This window comes from Dipodomys merriami, unplaced genomic scaffold (assembly GCF_024711535.1).
Source record: "Dipodomys merriami isolate MVZ:Mamm:240054 unplaced genomic scaffold, mDipMer1.0.p SCAF_102, whole genome shotgun sequence".
In the NCBI taxonomy this organism is placed as follows: Eukaryota; Metazoa; Chordata; class Mammalia; order Rodentia; family Heteromyidae; genus Dipodomys; species Dipodomys merriami.
The window spans coordinates 1820291-1846217 of NW_027202294.1; the positions used below are offsets into that span (position 1 = coordinate 1820291).

A 25927-nucleotide genomic window follows, 5' to 3' on the forward strand; every position below is an offset into this window, starting at 1 on the left:
TACGCCATCGTGTTTATTAGAAGGTTGGATTTCGGTGTGTGCTCTAGACAGATTACAGAATAAATACCTGTGCCTTGAGAACAGGAAGTCCACAATTCATACAAAGTGCTCACTACAGAAATTGCGGTGTCAAAACCCACATGAGGATCCAGCTTGGGGCAGCCCCTCCCCCACCGACCTCAACAAGGGCTGTGCTATTGGGTTTTTTTAAATTTTATTATTTCTTTTATTTCTCTTAATTATTATTAATATTATTACTTGCTTTTGCTGTGGTCACTATCATTGGCAAAGTTCCTTTTCCCCTTTCCTGGACATGGGGCTCTGGTGTTTGAAAGATTCCACTCTGAGGCTGAGGGTGCCAAAAGCTGCTTGAGAAGCGGCCTTTGAGTTCCATTTGGGAAGATGGTGAAAAGGAGAAATCATCCTTGGTTTAAAAATATTAAAAAAAAAAAAAAAAGGGTCCCACAATCTATAGGTCATTCCTTACTCAATCAGTGATCAAACTGCCCAAGAGAAAAAACAAGAGGGAGGAGAAACGGACCAGTGGGCACTGGACCTTCCCCCAGGGACAAGTGAGGAAGGCCTCAGGGGAAACTGAGGCTCCTTCCAAGATGTGAAGGGGAGTTAAAAAAAAAAAAAAAGAGCTCTGTGCCTTTAGACAGACATTTTTCCCAACTCAAGGACCACCTGCAGCCCCTGCCCCAGCTAGCTCTGACTGTCACCCCCACATGGGGGGTGGGGGAATTCATTATTTGAAAAAGAAACAAAACAAAAGAAAAACCCCAAACAAAACAAAATCTGAAAGGAAAAGACTTGGGGGAATGAAGTGAGGAAGGGGGAGGGGCAGAAGGGAGAAGGGCAGGTCTCTGGGTGCGGAATTCCCGAGCCGCCAGGGCTGGGGGGAAGGGTCCCCAGCCCCCGCCGCCTGCGTGGCGTTAGCTTGTCACGTAGTGTTTGGTGGATGGCTGCCCATACACCCTGTAGAAATCCTGGTGGCCAGGCTGCTGGGAGGCGTCGAGCCAGTCTCTGACTGCCAAGCCAGGAAGGGACTGGGGGACGGAGGGTGCAGGCGGAAGCGGGTGCGAGTACTCCTGTGAGGGCACTGTCCAGGAGAAGTGGCCAGAGCGAGGGTAGGGCTGGTGGCCGCCATGGTTGGCCACGGAAGAACAGTAACAGTTGTCCACGGAGCAGACCAGAATCTTGCGGCCGCCATACTGGGGGAGCATGGGCTGCTGGGCGGCGGAGCCATTGGGGTACTGCGATGGGGGGAACACAGGACTCGAGTGCACTGACTGGGTGCCACCTGGCAGGGCCACCAAGTGCTGCGTGGAGCTGCAGGGCCCCAGGGGTTGCCCCGACTGGCCCTCGCCGCTGGCCGTGCCTGCTGCCCCGTACTGGCTGCCCACGGGGCCGGAGGACGTCTCTAGGAAAGTGGCCTCCGGGAAGGCCGTCGAGTGCTTGCGCTTTTCCGCCCCAGAGCCACTCATGCCACAAGGGTACAGGGGGACGCTCTGCAGGAAGGGCACCGGTGTGTTGAAAGGGCCTGTGAAGAGGTCGGGGCAAAAGATGTCAACGCTCCCGGGCCAAGCAATCCAGGCCTTCTCCCCTGGGACCTTGTGCCTCTCCGGGAGCAAATTTGTGACTCTTAACTTTTCTATTAGGAAGCAGAGGCTATTATTCCCATTTGCCAGCTAAAGAAACAGAGGGTCAGGGAGCTAATGCAATTCACCCAAGTTCCCAAGACTAAGGAGCAAAGCTATGGTACAGAGACAGGTCTACTGAACTAGGCCACAAAGCCTTTCAGGAGAGAGTCTGGCGTTTACCAAAGGGCTCTCCCTTTTTATTTTTTATTTTTATTTCTTTTTGGGTCCGGTCGTGGGGCCTGAACCCTGGGTCTGGGCACTGTCCCTCAGCTCTTCAGCTCAAGGCTAGCGCTCTACCACTTGAGCCACAGCGCCACTTCCGGCTTTTTTTTTTTTTTAACTTTTTGCTTATGTGGTGCTGAGGAATCGAACCCAGGGCCTCATGCATGCAAGGCAAGCATTCTACCACTGAGCCACCTTCCCAGCCCTGGGGCTCTCCCTTTTTAATGGTGGATGTTACCCTCACCTTCAAGCATCTTCCGAAGCTGTTTCTCCTTCTTGGCCACTTCATTCAGGAAGAGCTTGGAGTTCAAGTGGCCGATCTTAGGGGGAGAAAGGCTGCTGCCCGTGCAGGTCTGGGTCCTGGGGGCAGTGGAGGGGGGGAGGGGAGTGTCTGTGAGAAGGCATCATCAGTGAGCCTGCCCTCCCTCCAGGGGGCCTGGGCCTCCCTTCCCTCCGGTATTCCCTGGAGTGCTGGGGGGCACTTGCTCACCTGTCCATTAGGATTTTCACAGACTTGGTATTCTGAAGGGAAAGAAAAGTCGTCAGTAGAAAAGACAAGACAGAAGTTATCCCTGTCCACTCTCCCTGGTCAGGGCTGACCTTTGGGGCTCTTGAAGAACACCATTTTTGCAAACATCTACATTTATTGAGTTCCTGCTGTGTGGCCTGTGCCACTGTAAATAAAATTCCTATGAAGCCACTGTTTCTACCCGAGGTATCTGGGGTGGGGGTGAGTGTCTGCAGGCCCTTGGCCTTTTATCGGAAGTTACTGAACCAGATGTAGTTTGGAATTTGGAATATTCTGGATTTTGCTGGGAAGGTGGCTCAGTGGTAGAGTGCTTGCCTTGCATGCATGAGGCCCTTGGTTCAATTCCTCAGCACCACATAAGCAGAAAAAGCCAGAAGTGGCATTGTGGCTCAAGTGCACTAGCCTTGAGCTGAAGAGCTCAGGGACAGTGCCCAGGCCCAGAGTTAAAGCCCCACAACAGGAACAAAAATAAAATAAAATTAAAAAATCTGGAATATTATGAATTTAAAAGAAAAATATAGTCCCAGTATAGTATCATCCTAACAGGACAGCACAATCCAATCCACTAATGCTCCCATAGCAATGCCTTTACATTTTACCAAATGAGATACTACTGTTCAACATCAGTCTGGTCAAATTTGCTGCTAAATTAGTTGCTAAAATTTCTTTCTGCTGTTTTCAGAGATTTTTAAGTTTTGAAATAATAAACAAGAATAGACCGAAATTAACCTCATTTTACAGATGAGGTAACAAGGCTCAGGAAGCCTCTCTGACCACCCAAGGTCACAAGGCTAGGACAAGCAGGTAGGTGGATTCAAACCCATGCAGGCTGGCATTAAGTAAAGGGCACGTCAGGGCTGGGAAGCTGGCTCAGTGATAAAGCACTTGCCTTGCATGCATGAGGCCCTGGGTTTGATTCCTCAGCACCACATAAGAAAAAAGCCCGAAGTGGCACTGTGGCTCAAGTGGTAGAGTGCTAGCCTTGAGCTGACAAGCTGAGGGACAGCGCCCAGGCCCAGAGGTCAGGCCCCACGACCTGACTCTCCCCTCCCCCCCCCAAAAAAAAGGGCATGTGAGTCCACTAGGAGAATTCAAGTGTAGAGTGTCCCCCGGCCCTGCCAGCACACCTTCATGAAGCTGACATCCTCTGTCTTATCGAAAAGTAGCTGCAGAGAGCTGAGCAGCTTCTTGGCTTCTTGCATTCGTTCCCCGAGGTGCAGCGCCTGCGCCGCATTTTCACTGCAGAACTTGGCCTGGGCCTTGTCCAGGACCTCCACTGTTTGCCGCAGGTCCTCATCTAGTAGCTGGTGCAGCTTCTCGTACTGCAGCCGCACCTCCTCCTTCAGCTGGCTCACCTTCTCCTGTAGGTAGTGATGAGAGTAGGCAGATAAACACTGGACCTAGGGAGTCTAGGCTCTGAGCCCCCAGGCAAGTTTCCCACTGGTACCCCTAGGCTCTGTGCCAGACACCCCTCCACCTCATGGAGGGCTCTGGCATAAAGCCATATAACAGCTGGGTGCCAGTGGATTACGCCTGTAATCCTTGCTAATCAGGAGGCTGAGAGATCTGAGGATCATGATTCCAAGCCAGCCCAGGCAGGAAAGTCGGTGAGACTGCTATCTCTAATAAACTACTCAAAAAGGCCAGAAGTAGTGCTGTGGCTCAAGTGGTAGTGTGCTAGCCTTAAGCACAAAGAGATTCAGGTGCAGTGCCCAGGAACTGAGTTCAAGCCCCAGCACTGGCAAAAATAAAAATTAAAAAAGCCACCTACAGATAATTCTCCTAAGGACCCATACCACCCTCACCCTCCACCCAGGTGCTCTGCTACCTCCACCAGGCGCTTGTCTGACTCAAGCTTGTATAGCTGGTCCTCAATGTCCTGTTCTCGCTCCTCCAGCCGGTCCTGTTGCTTCATCAGCATCTTCTGCAGGGACAGGTAGAGTAGAAGCATCAGCAGGGCCAACCTTTCCAAGGATGACCAGGCATCTCCTATTCTCTACACACAAATTCTTTCTAGAAGTCCTTTCACTCAGGTGCCCTGAAATCTGTCACCAGCCAGTCTGATACATCTGGTCCTTATGCAACACCAGGACAGCCTCCAATAAGTAGGAGCCTGAGTAGTTTCTCACATATATTTATTATTTTTGGTGCTGGTCCTAGGGATTAAACTCAGGACCTGTGCGCTCTACCACTTGAGCCACAGCTCCACTTCCAGCTTTTTTGGTGGTTAATTGGAGGTAACAGTCTCATGATCTGGGTACTGGTGGATCACGCCTGTAATTCTAGCTACTCAGGTGGCTGAGATCTGAGGACTGCAGTTCAAAGCCAGCCCAGGCAGGTAAGTCTGTGAGACTTATCTCCAATTAACCACCAGAAAACTTGAAGTGGTGCTGTGGCTTAAGTGGTAGAGCACTAGCCTTGGGCCGAAGAGCTCAGGGACAGCATCCAAGCCTAGAGTTCAAGCCCCATGACCAACACAAAAACAACAACAAAAAACCCCAAAACAGTCTCACGGACTTTCTTTCCTGGGCTGGCTTCAAACTGTGATCTTCACATCTCAGTCTCCTTAGTATCTAGGATTACAGGCATGAGCCATCAACACTCAGCTTCCCACATGTTTAAACTCTGAGATTTTTTTTTTTTTTTTTTTTTTTTTTTTTTTTTGTCGGTCGTGGGGCTTGAACTCTGGGCCTGGGCGTTATCCCTTAGCTCTTCAGCTCAAGGCGAGCGCTCTACCACTTGAGCTACAGCGCCACTTCCGTTTTTCTGGTGGTTTTATTGGAGATAGGAGTCTCACGGTCTCTCCTGCCCGGGCTGGCTTTGAACCGCGATCCTCAGATCTCAGCCTCCTGAGTAGCTAGGATTACAGGCGTGAGCCACCAGCGCCCGGCTAAACTCTGAGATTTTTCAGGACAGACTTGGGCCAGCTTTTGTTCTAGTACCAAATAATCCTGGCAATGCTATAGTTTTGTTTTGTTGTTGTTGTTGTTGTCAGTTGTGGGGCTTGAACTCGGGGCCTGGGCGTTGTCCCTCAGATCTTCAGCTCAAGGCTAGTGCTCTACAATTTGAGCCATAGCACCACTTCCAGCTTTTTCTGTTGATATGGTACCTCATGCATGTGAGGCAAGCATTCTACCACTGAACCACCTTCCCAGCCCTGACAATGCTATAGTTAATAGTAGCTAATGGTACTGGGGTTTGAACTTAGCCTGGTGTTTGCTCATTTGGCTGGTGCTCTACCACTTGAGCCATGCCTTCAGTCTGGCATTTTGCTGGTTAACTGGAGATAGTCTCTCAGACTTTTATGTCTGGGCTGGCTTCAAACCTCAATCTTCTATATCTCAGCTTCTTGAGCAGCTAGGCTTACAGGCATAATCCAGTGTCAGGTTAAGGTCAGGAACTATTATGATTGTCATTTCACAGAAGAGAAAACTGAGGTCCATAGAGCTTAAGTAATTTGTCCAAAGTCATGCACAGCAGTAAGTACACAGACTCACTCTGGTGATTGGGCAGCAGGCTCCATCCTTATCAAAGCAAGCAACCACTCCAGGAGGAGCACCATCTAATAGGTGAGTAGGCTGAGTTGCTGAGGATCAGATAATCTTCCAAGGTCACACAAGCCCTTGAGCTGGGCCAAAGAGCTTACCTTATGCTAGCCGTCTAGTAGAGGGCAGCCTGCCAGCCACTCCCTCCCTCGCTCGCTCATAGGGCTGAGTTAGGCCTGGAACCCTGGCTATATTGTTCATCTCAGCCTGGCTATGAGACGCAAGCAGAAAGGACACTCTAGTTTTCGTAAGACCTGAGGCCATTCTGGGGCAAGACCAAACTCTTAATCTCTCTTTTCTAAAACCCTCTTTTGCCCCCTTCAGCAGACACACCTTGCTGAAGAACTCTTTCAAGTACTTCTTACCGTGGCAGTGAAGGCCATTTTACATTTGACTCTCAATCCTTTAATGTCAAGCAAGTATAATGTGAGATCTTTGGCTAGGCCAGAGGCCTGGGTGATCTTGGGAGGTTATCTGATTCCTGCATTTTAGGGTACTCACCTCAAAGATGTGCTTCCCCAGGCAATTTAATTCCCACCATCCTGTTAATCTTTTCCTATAGCTCACAGTGCCTCTTCTCAGAGAGATAACTCTGGGGAACTTTCTATGACCCAGCACATGTGCGTTTATGCAGGTCTCTCCCTGTTCTGGGCATGTGGTAAGGGTATCACATTCTGCTTTCCCTCTAGAGCTGTGCTCTCAAGTATGGTGGGCACTATTTACATGTGGCTACTTACATCGAAGTTAGTGAAAAAGAGCCAGGCTTGGTAGCTCAACATATCTCTAATGCCAGAAATCCAGACAGAAGGCAGGAAGATTAAGAGTTGGAGGCTAGCCAGGACTACAGAGACCCTGTCCCAAACAAGCAAACGAAATCCAGCCCCAGCCTCAGTTCCTCGGTTGCTCTGGCCTCATTTCAAGTGCTTAATAGTTACATGTAGCAATTATTGGACACAAAATGTTCCCATCATAAACAACAAAGTTCTTCCTAACAGCTCTGTTTCAGCCCCCTCTTCCTTCACTCCAGTGCTTGGGGATATAACCCCTTGCCTTGTGCATGCTAGGCAAGGGCTCTACTGAGTTAACATCCCTACTCCCTATTCTGGTGTCTTCTATTTGCCTCACAAAGTGTGTTCCAAGGCTGGGAATGTAGCTTAGTGGTAGAGTGCTTGCCTCGCATGCATGAAGCCCTGAGTTCAATTCCTCAGCACCACATAAACAGTTAAAGCCAGAAGTGGCGCTGTGGCAGGTGGTAGAGTGCTAGCCTTGAGCAAAAGCAGCTCAGAGACAGTGCCCAGGCCCTGAGTTCAAGCCCCAGGACTGGTAAAAAAAAAAAAAAAAGGCAGGGCTGGGAAGGTGGCTCAGTGATAGAGTACTTGCCCTGCATGAATGAGACCCTGGGTTCCATTCCTCAGCACCATATAAACAGAAAAAGCCGGAAGTGGGTGCTGTGGCTCAAGTGGTAGAGGGCTAGCCCGGGTTGAAGAACTGAGTGACAGCGCCCAGGCTCAGAGTTCAAGCCCCGTGACCAAAAAAAAAAAAAAAAAAACCAAAAAACAAAGGCACCACAAAAACAGAAAAAGCCAAAAGTGGCACTATGGCTCAATTGGTAGAGCACTATAGCCCTGAACAAGAGAAGTTCAGGAACAGAACCCAGGCCCTGAGTTCAAGCACAGGGACCAGCATAAACAAACAAATAGACACTCTTAGACCCTGAGAGCAGGACTTCGCTGCTGTTGTCTTTCTTGACCTCCCCACTCACTTATTTTCTTTTTTTTTTTTTGGTCAGTCGTGGGGCTTGAACTTGGCCTGGGCGCTGTCCCTCAGCTCTTCAGCTCAAGGCAAGTGCTCCACCACTTGAGCCACAGCGCCACTTCCAGCTTTCTGGTGGCTTATTGGAGACAAGTTTCACAGGCTTTCCTGCCCAGGCTGGCTTTGAACCGTGATCCTCAGATCTCAGCTTCTTGACTAGCTAGGATTACATGCATGAGCCACCAGCGCCCGGCTTTCCACCGCCCTTTATAGTCAGACCTTACTAGCCTGATTGTGCAATTGCTATAAAACATATTTACTGAATAAACCCAGGGGTTTTGCACATAAATTAAGTTTGTGGCCGGGCGCTGTGGCTCACACCCATAATCCTAACTATTCAGGAGGCTGGGATCTAAGGATCACAGTTCAAAGCCAGCCCAGGCAGGAAAGACCAGGAGACTCTTATCTCCAATAAACCACCAGAAAACTGAAGTGGAGCTGTGGCTCAAGTGGTAGAGCCTTGAGCTGAAGAGCTCAGGGTCAGTGCCCAGGCCCAGAGTTCAAGCCCCATGACCAAGAAAAAAAAAAATTAAGTTTGCAAAGCAGCTCTGCATAACTGTAAGCATCCACGCAGCAAGATGGTTCCTTCTGCTCAGTGTGGGCCTCAAAGTAACTCTTGAATTTGGCCTATGATCTCCTCCTCACTATACCCAACTGACTTCCCAAAGACAAAATACTAACATTTTTTTCCTCATTCCCCAAACCATTTTACTTATGGGGAAGCCAAGACCAGCAAGAGACCTCAGACAGACCCTTTTTGTGTATGCAGCTAACTCAGAAACAAAGAACCAGGATGCTGGGGCACAAGGAGGTGGGATATGATAAAGTTGGGGTCCTCCCCTAGGTTGCATGACATCACTGACCCAGCAGATTTCGGCCTGGCTCCTACCCTAGCTCACAGTGTGTGTTGGCTTGAAGGACAGGTCAACAGTAAATCTGATTGTGCAGGGGCAGGAAAAAAGGGGTGTCCACATCCATGCAGCTGCGTACATACACTCGGCCCTGAGCAATGCCCTTGTGTATTTTCATCCATACCCAACTCACTGCACAGTGATCGGTGGGTGGCTTGGAGTCTTCAGACAATAGAGGCCATATGTAGAAACATGAGGCTTTCTTGCCTTCCCTGTGATAAATGGCCCTCAAACTCTTGCCTGCCACTGCCCAGCCCCACACCTGGGACAAGGCTGCTTCCCAGGTGCATCTTAGAATCCAGGCCACACCTGTCATCTCAGGGTCCTGGACATCTGACAGCCCAAGCCACTACTTACTCATTAGTCTTATACCCCAATCTGCCTCTCAATTACGCCTGGATGACCAAACACCCCATCAGGAACAGATTAGAGGATGTACTAGGCCGAGTCCCAGGTGAGGGAGGAAAGATACAGCCCCAGGTTTCCAGTCTAGCCTCACTCGGAGACCAGGAATGAGGCTGGCAGGATCCCATTGAATAGGCCAGAGGAAGCCCCTCCCCCAACCATCTCTGAAGCCCTCCAGTTCACAGCTGATCCCTCAGCAGGAAAGAGAGAGGCAGCTCCAGCCCCTTCCCTCATCTTCTAGGCATTCAGGGTCTCCAGTGTCCTTCCTTGGCCCTCTGAAAAAGGCCTGGGCAGGCCTTGTAACAGCAGTGGCCACACTCCCTAGAAGGGGGCTCAACTTCCTCCCCATCTCAGGGCCACAGGCTCCTAGCTCAGATGCAGGGGTTGAGAGAGGAAGGAGAAGCTAGCCAGAGGTGGCTGCAAGCCAGATGGGGCTGGGAGGCCCCGCTGGCCAGTTCAGGCTTTCAGGACTGCCTTTCTTCTTCCCTCAGGACCAAGTGATCTTAATCCTGCTACAGACCTGGGGGACACGGAGTTTATTTCTCTACTTCCAACACTAGGAGGAAGGAGGGCTGTCCATCTGCTACCTCTCCCCAATTCCACCAAGAAGAAAATCAGGTTGGGAGACACTGGAGGACCAGAGACTAAGGAAGCAGGCCTGTGCCCCTCCCCATCCCCAGCAGCCTCCCCCAGGGAATCACATTTCCCACCTGGGAAAAAGCCACAGCTGAGGTGGGACCAGATTTCCCAGTGCGTTCACAGCAAGGCCTCCCAATAGCAGCACGGGGGAAGAAGCTTCACACCCTGCTTCCAGCCCACCTGAACTGTGGCAGGTAGGTGGGGGCAGGAATCATGGCATAGACTAGAAGCACTGTAGCCACCAGACCTCCAAAGAGAGAAGGGCCGCGTGGGGCCTGCTCACCCCAGTCCCTGCCTCTTAAGGCCTCTTAAGGCCTCGGGCCTTCTGGGACTTGCTCTTGGGCAGCCACACCAGTGGCTGGCCTAGCCAGCCCCACCCAGGAACCCTGCTCCTTGGACTTATCCTTGATGGTTGTCTGCTTTGAGCCTATTCTCTTGCTGTCCCCAAAAACCAGAAAAGAGGGAATTCAGCCCCTGGAAAGCCTCAGGCACCTCTGGGGCTGGACTACCCAGGCCCCACTGGCATTTTGCTCACTGGCATTTTGCTGCTAGACTAAACTGGGCAGAAGGGTGAGGCACAGGGACTATGGGCTGTATAAAAGTTAATTAATAATAATAATAATAATAATAATAATAATAATAATAATAATAAAAGCCTAGAACAACCTTGAAGAGAAGCGAGGTCAGTGGGGGACTGGCAAGAGGCAGGGCCTTAGGTTTGAAGGCAAAGCAGAGGATGGCACCAGCAGCTCTGGTGGGGATGGAAGGGAGGAGCTGGGCTGCTGGAGCGCAGCTTCCAGCTCAGGTCTTGCTCAGATGCTTCTTCTCATGCCAGTTATAGCTCAGCTCTGGCACCCTGTTCAGAGCTGCTCCAATCCCAACTTTCTCTCTAGCTGGGCCCTCCCTCTACTCCTTCACCTCAGCCCTTGTCCCAGGAGCACATTCCTGGCTCACAGCACCCTCCCCTTCTCTCCCCAAAGCCCCCCTTTTCCTGCCTTTCTGACTACCATGTGAACTTCAGGCTGAAGAAACTGGATCCAGAAGAGAAGGGGTGATGGGACAAAAGTCAGGGCGCCGAGAGCAGGCAGGCACCTCGGAGCCACAAGCAGGCAAGCCGGGCAGGCTGAGGCTTCCCAGCTGCAGAGTAGAATTAGCTTTTGCCATGCAGAGAGCAGCGCTCTGGGGCAGCAGAACAAAGAGGCAAGAGAGAAAGCCCCCCTTTGTCTAGGTTTGAATGCCAGGCCAGCCGAGGATGAAGGCTTTCCCGGAGCCAGGGATGAGGCCAGCCAGCTCAGCCCAGGGCAGGGGCCCAAACCAGACATCTTATGCCCACCCAGGCGGCTCCTTTCCCCACATCTCTGCAGGACCCATTGGCAGCCAACAGCTGACGCTAAGATGACTCCCAGCTTTTCCTCCCTTCCCCAACACCCCGATCAGGTAAGAAAGTCACATGCCCCCTGGGAGACTTGCAGCTACCCCATCACCTAAGCAAGTACAGTCAGGCAGTGACAAGTGCATATGCAACTTGAACTGGAAGGTACAGAGCCAGCATCGTACATAGACAGCCTGCACATGTGTGTGCAATTTCTCATACACTTTCCTAACCCCATAGCCACACATGAAACACGTATGTAAGTCAGTCACACGTGGTCCTTCCCAAGAGACACCATGTGAGAGGTATATAACCCTCACTACCTACCCACCCACACCCACACCCATACACACACACACACATACACACCCTGCAGACATGGACGCACAGGCGCCCAGAGCTGTGGGAAGCAGAGCAATCAATAGGGTGAGCATGACAGTAGCCCCGCTGTGTCAGCAAGATCCTGGGGTAGAGGTGGGGGGCTGGGCCTTTGCCTAAGGCTCTTGTTCTGTCCCAGGGAGGAAAGCCAAGCTAGCCCCCCACCACCTTCTGAGAAGACCCAGGATGGCCAAGGGCAGACACCCTCAGAACATTCTCTCTCTCTGCTGGCCTCCAAACTCAGTCTACTCTGGGCCAAGAGCAGTGGGTGTGCACTGCCTGAGTCAGGATACAGCCCCAGTCTTTTCTCCCCAGCCCACCCAGAGATAGACACATAGGCAGAGTGCTCCAGCCCCTATAAGGGACAATGTGAGCCAGATGTCCACACTCCGGGCAGCTTTGAACCCCAAAGTGGTCCAAACAGTAGGCTCCCCTCCCCTAAGAACACCTCTTCTCAGCTCTGCGCCTGGGAGGATTCAAGGAGCAAGGTCCTGGCAACACTTCCAGTGTTGATACAGGGTCCGAGGGATGACAGATGCATACACACCTAAACACATGTACAACACACCCCTGCAAAGCCCTTTACGCACATACCTGGGCCTCCTCTTGGGTTCTTTCCATGTTGAGGGGGGTCACGTGGGTGCTCCCAACTCCTACCAGCCCTAGTTAACTCGGATGGACCCCTGAGCTGGGAGGTAGAAGGGGTTTGCCCGTCCAGGGCTGCTAGGCTTGAGCCTACCTGGACGTCCCAATCCTGAGCCCTTAGCCCTATCATACCCCCATGGGAAAACACGTTTAGGGCAGAAGCATGTGCCAGAGAGTGATTTGAAGTCCACGTGGTAGGCATCCAGGCCTCAGGCAATATGGCCCACACACTGGTTTCCCTAAGGCAAAGTGGAGCAACTTGACCTGCACAGACTGAGTTCCCCTGAGTCAGTGCCCCAGGCTGGGTGAGGACCAGCTGCCCTCCTGCTGCCTGCCCTCACCATGACAATGGCTCAAGGGCACAGTGGGTGCCTAGGAGCACCAGGGATGGGTTCGTCTGGGTTTCCTACTTATAGCCAACTGAGCTGGCACCCCAACCAATCCCATTCAGGGATGGCAGGAGGAAGCACAAGAAGAGCCCATATTTTAAGGCCTGTGTTAGGCCTTTGCTTCTGCTCATATATTCTGAGGCATGTCATTGCAGTTATCCATGGCACCATCAAAGGCCCTTTAAGACAGACTCCCTCCAGCAAGGGAAAAGGGTCTAAGACAAAGGCCTTTCCTCATGTTTGGCCTAGGGTTGGAGGAAGAGGACAGGATTGTTTTTTTCAGCTTCCCTTTGGCTCAACCCTTTCTCCAGAGCAGACCTCCATTCTTTCACATTAAGTCAAACTCACATTTGAATGACACTAGACTGCTACTGAAGAGGTTTCCAACCCCTGGAACAGTGGGAAGAATGGAGGTGTAGGAGCCTGAAGGAAGATGAGACTCAAGTCTGCCAGGCCCAGATGCTGAGCACACAGAATTGCACATCTGTCCCTAATGCAAAAGCCACTATTTCTGAGCTTGCCCACACCAGGCACAAGAACACGAACAGGAGAGAACACACACACACACACACACACACACACACACACACACACACACACACACACACACACACACACACACACACACACACACACACACACACACACACACACACACACACACACACACAGATGCTGACAAAGTTCAGTGCTGCTTCCATCCAGTCTGGAGATCAAGGGCTTGCTGGTTTACCACCTAGTGCTACAGGCAGGAGATAAGTCCACTTGAAGGCAAATACAGACACACATTATACCAAGTGAGGTATAATGCAGTTTTCTGCCCCACTCAAAGACATCCCACACACAGATTTTAGTAGGAGCTGGGCCCCTGGGCAGACCCACATCTGTTCAACACCCTGGGTGCTGTCCCTTCGGCTCCATTCAGCCACACTGCCTTCTTTCACCACTGCCAATCCCAGGACAGAGAACGGACAGCTCTCCTTTCTCTAGCCTCTGCTCTTTCCCAGCCTCCTCCCCTGCCATCTTTATTAATAGCAGCAGCTTCCCAATACTAGCGAAAGTGTGGGCAGTGCCTGCCCTCACTCTAGGGCAGAGGACAGCAGGGTTCCAGAGGCTCCTCCACTTTCCTCGGGCAGCTTTAGCCTTTTCCAACTCTTGAAGGGGTGAGGGAGTGGCTTCTCGCTCCATCCCCCACACTTCCTTTAAGAAACCAGAGGCCTCTCCTGGCACAAAACCCCAGAGCTAGCCCATCAGATTGCAAACTAATTATACAGCAAATTTTGTTATCCCCGCCCTCAGCCTGCGGTGGCCCTCCTGCCTTTTGTTGGTTGTATATGTATGTTTTTTAATTGCTAAACAGTGACTCATTTGGGCTGTTTCCCACCACCACCACAGGAAACAGCCCCCATCTACCATCATGTCCGGCTCAGAGCTTCCTCATACCCCACTGGCCTCACAAGCCTCCCGGGGGCCCCCACCCATAAACACTCCCAGCCCGACCAAAGCCAACCTCGCCCCCATGATATCACACCCAAGCCCCAAGCTGGGGCTTCGAAAGGGCTCAGTCTCAGGCCAAGCCTGGTGACTCAACCCTGAGAGCCAGAAGACCCGGGAGGGACGGACCTCGGAGGAGCCCCCTCCACTGAAGGGGAAGGGAAGAGGGCTCCGTCCAGCTCCCAAACCAAGCTCGGAGGCCCGAGGGGGAAGGCGGTTTTGACATTGGCCGCTGCTGCAGGGTGTATACAATGGGAGGGGGTGCGGTTCTGTAATCACCCAGCCGGCAGCCCAGGGGAGCCAGCTGCCTGAAACCAGATTTCAAGGCGGCTCAACCTTAAACCCACAGGATTCTTTTTCCGTCTTCCACCTCCCCTACCCAAATGTGGGAGGGCTGAGCTGGAAGGGAAGGGCCCAGGGTGAGGAAGACACATACTTTAAGGTTTGTTCATGCACTCTCGGGCAACACACACGCACACATACACACACACACACGCACAGAGATGGCAGCCTCTCACACCCAGAGCGTCTGCACTGACTAATTCGCAGAGCTGACACTGTCCGGTGCCTCCTCCGGCCGCCCCGGCCTTGTCTAGGGGGGGATACTGGAGTTCTGCTCACCCTCCGGAAGCTCCCCCCACCCCCAATGTGTTTCCAATAGAGCTTAAAACTAACATGGCTGCTTTTGTTTACTTCCTCATTGGTATGCCAGCCTCATGGATCATGTCAGCCACAGCAGCGGCACCAGGACACTCATTACATAAACAGCAGCTGGAGAACCAGGACCGGGGTCACTGCTTTGGTGACTTCCCGTAGGGCTTACAGAAACAGTGTTGGGGGAGGGTGCTGCGCCAAACAGAAAAGCAACCCCCAAACTCTACCTGACAACCCCCCCCCCGACACCCCACGCACCCACGCCAGTTCCATAAAGGACTCGAACACAGGTGCGGGAATGTATCGCAGCAGCGATCTGGGGCCCTTCTTTCCAAGATCTTATCTGCCCCCCCCACCCCAAACTTTCAGAGAAGAGTTTGGAAAGGGGGCCTTTCTAGCCTGATGTCACACCACTCAGCCTATTAAGATGAATGGTTTCCTAGGCAAGAGGAAGTGTGTGTGTGTGTGCGCGCGCGCGCGCGCGCGTGTGTGTGCCTGCGTGCGAGGTACTTGCCCGGATCTCATTCCTCCGGATCTCCACGTCGCACACCGAGTGTCCCTGATGCGCACCGCTGTAGTAGCAGCAGTACTGGCACACGGCCACCTGCTCGGCCTCGCAGTGATAGAGGCGGTAGGCGTTGTGCTGCGGGCAGCTCCAGGCCCGCACGTCGTCCGCCTCCACCAGGAGGTGCCCGCGGGCGGTGGAGGGCTGCTGCAGGTGCGTCTGCACGTGGGACTGGCAGCAGGGCGCCTCGCAGCGCAGGCAGACCTTCTGCGCGGGCAGCGGGGGGCCGCGGCGGCAGAACACGCAGTGCAGCGCCGCCGGCGGCTTCTCCACGTGCAGGGCGTTGAACTTCTCCACGATGTTGGTGAGCTTCAGGTTCTTCTCCAGCCCCGGCTTCTGGTTGTAGGCCTGATTGCACTCCGGGCAGCGCACCAGGCCGCTGTCCTTGGCCCACGCTTCGCCGATGCAGCCCCGACAAAAGTTGTGTTTGCACGGCAGCTGCACGGGCTCCACGAAGACGTGCAGGCAGATGGGGCAGATGAGCTCCTCCTCGAAGCAGTTCTTCCAATTCTCCGCCATGGCGGCTGCGGCCAGGGGGCCCGGGCAGGCCTCCCCAACTCCCCAACCCTGGGGGTCCGTCCGGTGCAGCTGTGGGCCCACAGAGGCCGGAGCTCCGGCTCCCAGCGGCCCCGACAGTCGCTCAATCACCAGCGTCTTCCGCGTGCCCGCCCCCCGGAGGAAGGAGCCTCGGTCCTCGCGCCGCGCGCGCCGCCGTCGGCGTCTCCTCCTCCTCCCGAGCGCTTAGCGGGAGGCGGCGGACTGCGCCAGGGCCGCGGCTGGGGCACCGGCCCTGGAGGGGAGCGCTGGGCTCCAAATTCCATATAAGAGGCCGCTTCCTCCGTCGGTGCGGCTACGGCAGCTGCGGCCCACAGCCTGCGCTCGGCCCCGCGGCGGACATAGGGGCGCGCCCCGAGGCGGACGGCGCCGGGGAGCCGCACACTACTTCCTCTAACGACGGCCGCGGCGATAGTGGCTCCCGCCTGGCTCGGTGACGCCGTGCCTCCCTCGCCTGGCCCAGGGCCGAGGTCCGAGGGGCCCGGGAAGCGAGTGCGATCGTAGCCGAGGGCTGCTAGAGGCGGACGGGGCGGAGCAGGCGAGCCGGCGGTCTCCGGGCCGGGGCGCGGGCGGACCCCCACTGGCCGGCCGGGTGCGGGCTGCGGGGCGCGGGCGGGCCGACTCCGGGGCGCTGCGTGAGCGCTGGGGCAGTCATTCAGATGAAATTCCAGTCCCCGGCCAGAGACACCAGCCCGCCTCTGCCTTCCTCCTCCCTTCACAAATAGAAACGGAAGGGGGAGGGAGAGAAGTGGAAAAAAAAAAAAAAAGCAACCAGAAAAGGAGGGAGGGGGGAAGGGAGGGAGAGAAGGAGGGAGAAGCCCCGGAGGTGCTCCGGCCTGACCCCCTCGTTGCTACTTCCGCGCTCCCGTAGGACCCGCGGCGAGCCGGGCGCCCCAAGCCGCGGAAAGACCCCACTCTCCGTCTCCGCGCTGGGCGGGCGCCGCGGCTCTGCCGAGGAAAACAAGGATTGATCAAACTAGAAAGGAATTTTTCTCAACTGCTAATGAACGGGAGGCTCGGCGGCCGGCCTCCCCTCCCCCGCCGGCCCTCCCCCTCCGCCCCCTCCCCCCCCACTTTCTTTTCTTCTCGGCCTCTGCTCCGGCCTGGAAGGCTCCGGGCTGCGGTCGGAGCCAGCCTGCGGCGGCGGGGCTGGGCCAAGCTGCCTCCTCACAGCCCAGCCATCTTGCTTGGGCTCCTGGCGGCGGCGGCGGCGGCCGGGGGTCCGGGCGCGCGCACTCGAGGGTCCTGGAGGTTGTTTTTTTTCCCTGGTGGGATTTTTTTTTTCTGTCTCTCTCTCTCAAAGGAGAGGGCTAGTGGCCTCCAGCAAATTAGAAGAAGGGGGGAGAAAATGCCAAGTCCTGATTTCTCTCCACCTCTGCTCCACCCACCCTAGTCTTTTCCAAAAAAATAAAAAGATTAGAATTGGAAGAAGTCGGCAGAAAGGCGAGCGGCCCGCGGCCCCCCCCCCACCCCGGCTGCTGCCCGGGAGACGCGTCCGGGGCGGGCCCCGCACCGGTCGCTCCGTCCGTGAGTCCGTTTGTCCGCCTCCAGCTTCTCCGGTGAAGGGAGGGCGCTCCGGGCAGGGGCTCCGCAGAGGCTGTCGTTTCAGAGCTTTATCCACAGATCAAAAAGAAGAGAGAGAAAAAAAAGGAAGAAACCATCCCCCCCCCACACCCGAACACTCATCACAGCCACCTTCAGCCATCTTGCGCGCATTATTTCAGGAATAATCTGTTTAATAAAAATAGCTGCGTCTCTAGCCCCGTTCCCGCATCCTGGGGCCCGCCCCCTTTTAATAATAATCTCGATAATAAAAATGATCGGTGGGCCGGGCAGTGGGAAGCCGCCTTTTCCTGCCTCAGCTCCCCTTCCTCACAGGAAGGGGTGGGGGGCTCGCCCCGGGGGTGCGCTCTTGCGGCCCGCCGGCCTGCCCCGCAGCCGCCGCAGGGAGGGACGGGCACCCTCGCCGCGGCCGCCAACGAGGCGGGCGGGGGAGGACGAGGCCCGTGGGACCGGCCGGAGGGGCACACTGGGGTCCTCGGTGCCCCGCCGCGGCCCAACGTACAATGGGTGTCGAGGCTAGTCCTAGTGTCAAGGAGACCTGGGAGGACAGAGGACTGTAGGGAGCCGGGCTTTGGGACCTGGGTGGGTAGAAGTGAGGGGGTGGGGGGAGGGGGTTGTGTCCCTACATCAAGGCCTGTCCCGCTACTCGAGAGGGGGGCAGGGAGGCGGGGGGGGGGGCGAGGAGAAAGCGGCAGGCGGCGCCTTTAATCAGCACCCGCTGGTTCAGCCCACCGGGCACAGGCGAAATAAACGGGCGAGGGGGAGGGGAAGGGGGCGAGGCGTATTTTCCGGAAGTGCTGTTACAGCTGCTGAGGCGCCAGGCCCCTCCCTTCCCCCCGCCCGGTCTGGAATTGGGGGCGGTTCCAGAAGCTGCTTATCCCATTGGTCCCCACGCTGAGGCTCCACCTTTTTAAGGCGTGGTGCTACCGAGAGCCTCACGTGACTTGCACTAACTTCGCTACATTAAACATTGGGTGTGTGGCTGGGGGGGGGGTGTTCCACGTTTCTTAAAAGGGCGATGATGCCATTCCTTAGTGAGAATCATCTTCCTAGCCCTCATCACCCGTAGCTGTTTTTACTTGAGAGGATAAAAAGGGTTTGCCAATCTGCTGGTCAATCCAGTAGAAAATGAGCTGGGAATTGTAGGGTTTACTGTGGGGCAATTTCTCCCATGTCCTTAATATTTTTCCCCACATCCCTGAGACTTGAAACTAGATAGCTAGGCATTACTATGCCTTTTCTGTGAATAAGGAAACTGAGATTTAAAGATCTGAAGTAACCTCCTGAGGTCAATTGGTCAATAAACATTCTGTGTAACAAAAGACTTAATGTGCATGGCATTTTTGTAGGCTTAATGATTTCCTGGCACACATACAATATATGTATTTAGAGATATGTGTATATGTACTGTATATGTACATGTGTGTAGAATTATTTATCTGAGAGTAAAAGGGCATACACACAAGAATCGCTGAAAAAGTGACACGAGCTGAGACCTGAATGCATAGGAGGAATCAGGCAACCTGGGAAGAGTGCTCTCATCAGAAGGTAAAACAAATGCAAAAGCAATGCAACTGGACTTTTCCAGGGCAGAATGCTGTTTTGTGGAAAGGAGAAATACACGAAGGGCAGAACAGGCCAAAATAAGTAATTTGGACTTCAAGTTGGCAGTGAGCAGCTGTCAGAATCCCTATATATTTAGAAAGCAGCACCAACAAAACTAAACTGTTGGGGTAGGATGACAGAAATATACTTCCAGCCGTGTGCCAGTGGCTCATACCTGTAATCCTAGCCATTCAGGAGGCTGAGAATCATAGTCTGAAGCCAGCCTGGACAAGAAAGTATGTGAGACTCTTTGTATTTTTTTTTTTTTTTTTTTGCCAGTCCTGGGCCTTGAACTCAGGGCCTGGGCACTGTCCTTGAGCTGCTATTTGCTCAAGGTTGGCACTCTACCACTTGAACCACAGTGCCATTTCTGGCTTTTTCTTTGTATGTGGTGCTGAGGAATTGAACCCAGGGCCTCATGGATGCAAGGCAAGCACTCCACCACTGGGCCACATTCCCAGCCCAGTGAGACTCTTATTTCCAATTAACTACAAAAACAAAAACAAAACAAAAATGCTAGAAGTGGAGCTGTGGCTCAAGTGGTAGAGTGCTAACATTGAACTACATAGCTTAGGCCCTAAGTTCAAACCCTAGGACTGGCACACAGACACACAGACACATACACACACAACGTATTTCCACTATGTACCATATCTTTCTGAATTGTATTTTATTTTTATTTAATTTTTGTTGGTTGTAATCCTCAGATTTCAGCCTTCTGTATAGCTAGGATTACAAGTGATTACACTGGGCACCCAGCTTTATTTATTTATTTATTTATTTTCCTGTCGGTTGTGGGGCTTGAACTCTGGGCCTGTGTGCTGACCTTCAGCTCTTCAGCTCAAGGCAAGCGCTCTACCACTTCAGCCACAGCACCACTTCTGGTTTTCTGGTGGTTTATTGGAGATAAGAGTCTCACAGACTTTCCTGCCCAGGCTGGCATTGAATCTTGTTCCTCAAATCTCAGCCTCCTGAGTAGCTAGGATTACAGACAGGTGTGAGCCACTGGCACCGAGCTGTGGCTTTTCTTTTTAATTATTTTATTTATTTATTTATTTATTCAATTTTTGTTGTTGTTGTTGGTCGTGGGCCTGGGTGCTGTCCCTCAGCTCTTCAGCTCAAGGCTAGCGCTCTGCCACTTGAGCCACAGTGCCATTTCTGCTTTTTTCTGTTTATGTGGTGCTGAGGAATCAAATCCAGGGCCTTATACATGCGAGACAAGCACTCTACCACTGAGCCACCTTCCCAGCCCCAAATATTTCTTTATAAGTTTTTTTTTTTGGTAGGTCCTGAGACTTGAACTCTGGGCCTGGGTACTGTCCCTCAGCTCTTCAGTTCAAGCCAAGTGCTCTACCACTTAAGGCACAGCACTACTTCCTCTTTTTAAAATATTTTTGAGACAATAACCCATATTGACCTGGAGCTTGAGATCTTCCTGCTTCATTTGTTTTTTCTTTTTTTGGGGGGGGTCCGGTTGTGGGGCCTGAACTCTGGGCCTGGGCCACAATGCCACTTCCAGCTTTTTTCTTTTTGCTTATGTGGTGCTGAGGAATTGAACCCAGGGCCTCAGGCATGCAAGGCAAGCGCTCTACCACTGAGCCACCTTCCCAGCCCCTTCATTTTTTTTTCTTTATTGATAGTAGGGAACCAAGCCAGGGCTTTTTTTTTTTTTTGGCCAGTCCTGGGATTTGAACTCAGGGCTTGTGGCACTGTCCCTAAGTGTTTTGCTCTACCACTTGAGCCACAATGCCACTTCTGGCTTTTTCTGTTTATGTGGTACTGAGGAATTAAACCTAGGGCTTCAAGCATGCTAGGCAAGCAGTCTATCACTAAGCCACATTCCCAGCCTAAGCCAGGGCTTTGAACTTGCAAAATCCCAGCCCATATGAGAGGGTGTTATTAGAATTAAAGCAATGGTTTCTTATGTTTGTTTTGTTTTCGGGGGAGGAGCAGTTTTGGGGTTTAAACTCAGGACCTCACACTTGCTAAGCAGGCTGTCTACCACTTGAGCTACACTCCCAGGCCTAAGTTTTCTTTCTTTCCTTTCTTTCTTTCTTTCTTTCCTTCCTTCCTTCCTTCCTTCCTTCCTTCCTTCCTTCCTTCCTTTCTTTCTTTCTTTCTTTCTTTCTTTCTTTCTTTCTTTCTCTCTCTCTTTCTTTCTCTCTTTCTTTCTTTCTTTCTTTCTTTCTTTCTTTCTTTCTTTCTTTCTTTCTTTTCTTTCTTTCTTTCTTTCCTTCTTTCTTTCTTTCTTTCGCCAGTCCTGAGGCTTGAACTCAGGGCCTGGGCACTGTCCCTGAGCTTCTTTTGCACTAGGCTAGCACTCTATCACTTGAGCCACAGCACCACTTCAAGCTTTTTACTGCTTATGTGATACTGAGGAATTGAACCCAGACTTCATGCATGCAGGGCAAACCCTCTACCACTGAGCCACCTTCCCAGCCCCCATCCTAAGTTTCTTAATGAACATATTTGTACATGAGGTATAGTCTGATAATTTGTATAATGTATATAGGATATATAGGATGTGTAATGACCAACACACACACACACACACACACACACACACACACACACACACACACGTTATTTTTGTCAGTTGTGGAGTTTGAACTCAGGGCCTGGGCACTGTTCCTGAGCTCTTTGGCTCAAGGCTAGTGCTCTGCCACTTTGAGCCATAGCTCCACTTCCAGTTTTTGAGTGGTTAATTGGATACAAAAGTCTCATATGGACTTTTCTGCATGGGCTGGTTTTGAACCACAATCCTCAGATCTCAGCCTCCTACGTAACAATAATTACAGGCATGAGCCATAAGTGCCCGGTGACCAAAATATTTTTAAATGACTCATCAAATTTGAGCCTCAATAAGAGGCCAGTTGGGAGTGCCATTTACTAAGAAGGGGAGAATTGAAGATTCAATTTGGGTGGTAGTTTCTAAGTTAAGTTGGCTCTTATATCCCAACAGAAATGTTAGGGAGACAATTGTATCTACAGCTCAGTGGGGAAGTATGTAATGGAGATATGGATTTCTATCTCATCAGAGACTATTCTAAATGGTAGACTAGAGATTCAAGTCCAAGGGCTGGGATGTAGCTCAGTGGCAAAGTGCTCGCCTAGCAAGTGCAATGTCCTGGGTTTGATTCCCCAGTATGGAAAAAAAAAAAAAAAAAAAAGGCAAAGAGATTCAAATCTAATTCAATATGACCTCTGGGTCTCTGATCCATTGAGGACATTTTGCAACCCTCATGAGAGGTCATATGCTGGACAAATGAATACATGGATTAATGTACACAAGTCTGAATGAATAAACAGAGAAAATGGCTTCCAAGCCAGGTCTAATTTGTAGCAGTTGGAAGGTCTTTCTCTGTCCTGATCAGTGACCTTTAGAATAATCATTCCAATAGATACTTCTCTCTACTCCTTTTTCTCACTCATCTTATAGACATTATACTGTCCTATTTTTTCCCCTTTCTTTCTAACTTCGCAACTCAGCAATTTTCAACTCAGCCTGTTCCCAGGATTTCCTGGAAACTTCTTCTCCCTAATCCAAATCCTTCCTTGGGGAACTCTCTACTCCTGAGCTATTACTGCCAGTATCCTGAGGACGTCTGCAGCCAGTATTGGAACTCCATCCTCACTCTGCTGGCTGTAGATCTGTAGATCCATATAGTTCTCCTCATAGATTGCTTATAGGCACCTTGAGTTCCTTGTGATGAAGACTAAACTACTCATTCTCTTTCTATTCCAGACTTCCCTCCTGTATTCTGTTAGTGGATCTATCAGCCACTCAATTATCACCCAGTCTAGGATCTGGAAGACAACCTGGAATCAGTCTTTCAGTCTCCTGATCCATTTAGTCAGTTTCTAAATCCCATAACTAGATCTTTCTTTTGAATATATTTTTTTTAAATTTTTTTTTATTTTTGTCAGTCGTGAGGCTTGAACTCTGGGCCTGGGCACTGACCCTGAACTCTTCAGCTCAAGGCAAGCACTCTACCACTTGAGCCACAGCATCACTTCTGGTTTTCTGATGGTTAATTGGAGATGAGTCTCACGGACTTTCCTTGCCTGGGCTGGCTTTGAATTATGATCCTCAGATCTCAGCCTCCTGAGTGACTGGGATTGACTAGGATTACAGGTGTGAGCCACCAGCACCCAGCTTCAGATAAGCTTTATTTGGAGATACATCAAGCATCTCAAATTTAATATGTCCAAAATATATTTATTTCTGCTCTCCTAAATCTGTTCCTGCTGTATGTCAGTGCTCTCAGTGAACATTCTATAACATAGCATTCACTAAATCTTGACTCTTTTATTTTGTTTTGTTTTGTTTTTAATTGTTTTTGTACTGGGGATTGAACCCAAGCCTTAGTGCATGGTTGAGCTACAATCATGTTCATGTGGTCTCATGTTTTTTTCCAGGGCTGGCCTCAGACCCTGATCCTCCTACCTCTACCTACTGCATAGCTGGAATGGCTGCTCAGACTGGCCTTAAATCTCAGTCTTCCCAATTTCTGCTTCTGGGATTACAGACACAGGCCATTAAGCCATTACATCTAATCTCAGAGATCCTTTTTTGTTGTTGTTGTTGTTAGTTGTGGGGCTTGAACTTTGGGCCTGTGTGCTGTCCCTGAGCTCTTTCTTCAGCTCAAGGTGAGCACTCTACCACTTAAGACACAGTGCCACTTCCGGTTTTCTGAGTGGTTTACTGGAGAGTCTCACAGAATTTCCTGCCGAAGCTGGTTTTGAACTGTGATCCTCAGATCTCAGCATCCTGAGGATTACAGGCATGAGCCACCAGCGCCGGCTTTTGGAGGTCCTTTTTAAAATCCCTCTAGTGTGGGCTAGGATGGAAAATAAACCCAGACATCTCATTTGTGTTATGTGTAGTCACACTAATGGATAATGTGGATCTGGGGCAGGACAGGAATATTTTACTGTTTCCCTCTTAGGAGCTCCTTCAAACAGGGCCTATGTCCCTCTGCTGGCATCTAAGAATTCTTGCATACCTTTGCTGAAAGAGCTTCTGTTTTCCTTTTTACCAACAATGGTTTTTTTTTTCTTCTTCTTTTTTAAATCAACAATGCACAGCTGGCCTTCCTGTGTTGTACAGCAGCTCCATTCTCAATGCCCTGAGGACTTCCCTGAGTCTGAGGTGAAGGTGGGCTATACTGGAAAAACAAGGAACAGGGTCTCTGCCCTCTGACCATTACACCCCCTTCAAAGTCTCCTTCATCCCACAAGTTACTCAGCACTATGCCACACAAAGCACGGACACCACAAGCAAACCCCATTCTACCTTCCCAAGACTCTCCATAAGGAAAAGAGAAGACTGGGTCAGTCCCCCTCCGCTTCCCCCACAAGAGCCGGAAGAGAGCTGCCTCCTCCAGCTACATCCTGGCAGGGGACACATCTTTCTCTTCAGCATACTGCCCCCCTCCTAGCTCTTACCTCACCACTTGCAGCTGCCTCTGCCTGGCAAGTGGGGACCAGTCACTTCCTGCTTGCATTCTCCTTCTAGTCCATGCCAGTTTGGCAACCTCTAAGGTTTCTCAGCACCCAAGGCCCAGATGCTGTGGCCCCTTCTCCAGGGTTCTGGCCTCTCAGAAGAGGCAGAGCAGACACCTGAAGAAATCACAGGCCTTTATGGAGAAGACATTACAGATCATATAGTAGATATACTCTGTAATGATGTCTCTGCTCTAGTGATCTGGTGTAGGTCCTGGAGCTTTTCTTTTCTTTTCTTTTTTTTTTGTCGGTCGTGGGGCTTGAACTCTGGGCCTGGGCGCTGTCCCTCAGCTCTTCAGCTCAAGGCGAGCACTCTACCACTTGAGCTACAGTGCCACTTCCGGTTTTCTGGTGGTTTATTGGAGATAGGAGTCTCACGGTCTCTCCTGCCCGGGCTGGCTTTGAACCGCGATCCTCAGATCTCAGCCTCCTGAGTAGCTAGGATTACAGGCATGAGCCACCAGCGCCCGGCTTGGAGCTTTTCTTTCTAGAGACAACTCCAGCTTGCCACTGTTTCCCAAAATCACTTAAGCACAGGTTCTCTACATTCTGTGATCTCTGGGGGCAAAAACTTCATCCTGACTCTGGCTAGAGCCTAGAAAAAGGGAGGGGTGCGGCCTAGACCAACCCTGGCTTTGCATAGAACAGAGGGGCTGAAAGACCACTACTCTAGGAGCTTGGTCCTTGTCATTGTCCAGACAGAGGCCAAGGGGAAGAAGGAATCCTAACGTCCTTGCAGGGGATGTACACAAGGTGGCTGGGTGTCACAGAGGATAGGGTTTCATAGAACCTGCCTGTGATGGCTTAGGACCTCTGTCACCAGCTCCAACAGAATCAATCCTTGGTACCATCAACCGCCCCCCCCCCCCCCCCGCAACATCTTGAGGACCACAAGCAAAGACCATGCTGCCTGCCAGGACAGAAAACCTGGCCTAGCAAGCAGAAGAGAAAGAATGTGTAAGGGCCCAGGACCCCCAGTTCCAGGGAACTCTGGGTGTAAAAGACATCCTGCCGGTCTCAAGGCCCCTCAGGCTCCTAGCACAGGGTTTTGCTTTGCTGTACAGGAGTGCTAGAGGCAGGGAATGTATTCCTAGGCTTCCTCCTCACCCAGTCCAGGCCCAAGGGAGTTGCTAGAAGGGAACTACCCTGGGATACCCAGCATGTTTTCTCCTTCTGGGGTTGTTGTTGTTTTTTTTTTTTTGCTGGTCCTTGGGTTTGAACTCAGGGACTTCCTGGGCTGAGCCGCTCTGTGCTTAAGGCTAGCGTTCTACCACTTGAGCCACAGCACCACTTTCAGGTTTTTCTGAGTTTATTGGAGATAACATTCTCATGGACTTTCCTGCTCAGGCTGGCTTTGAACCAGGATCCTCAGATCTCAGCCTCCTGAGTAGCTAGGATGAGCCACTGGGGCCTGGCTTGCCCTGCTGTTTTCTAGTTCTGAAATTGTTCCTTTTTCCAGATCCTGAGTCTTCCTCCAGGCCCTGGAATAGGAAGCT

The 25927-nt window shown here is 51.8% G+C and overlaps 1 protein-coding gene across 1 annotated transcript; it reads right to left on the reverse strand.

The window, feature by feature from the left end:
- Positions 1-16803, reverse strand: Trim8 (tripartite motif containing 8). The gene is made up of 6 exons (XM_069994503.1): positions 15153-16803; positions 4223-4318; positions 3522-3755; positions 2356-2387; positions 2110-2225; positions 1-1543 (listed from the first exon to the last, which is right to left on the reverse strand). The coding sequence occupies exons 1-6, from the start codon at positions 15720-15722 to the stop codon at positions 936-938; spliced, it is 1656 nt and encodes a 551-aa protein (XP_069850604.1). The 5' UTR covers positions 15723-16803; the 3' UTR covers positions 1-935.
- Positions 16804-25927: the final 9124 nt, after the last annotated feature.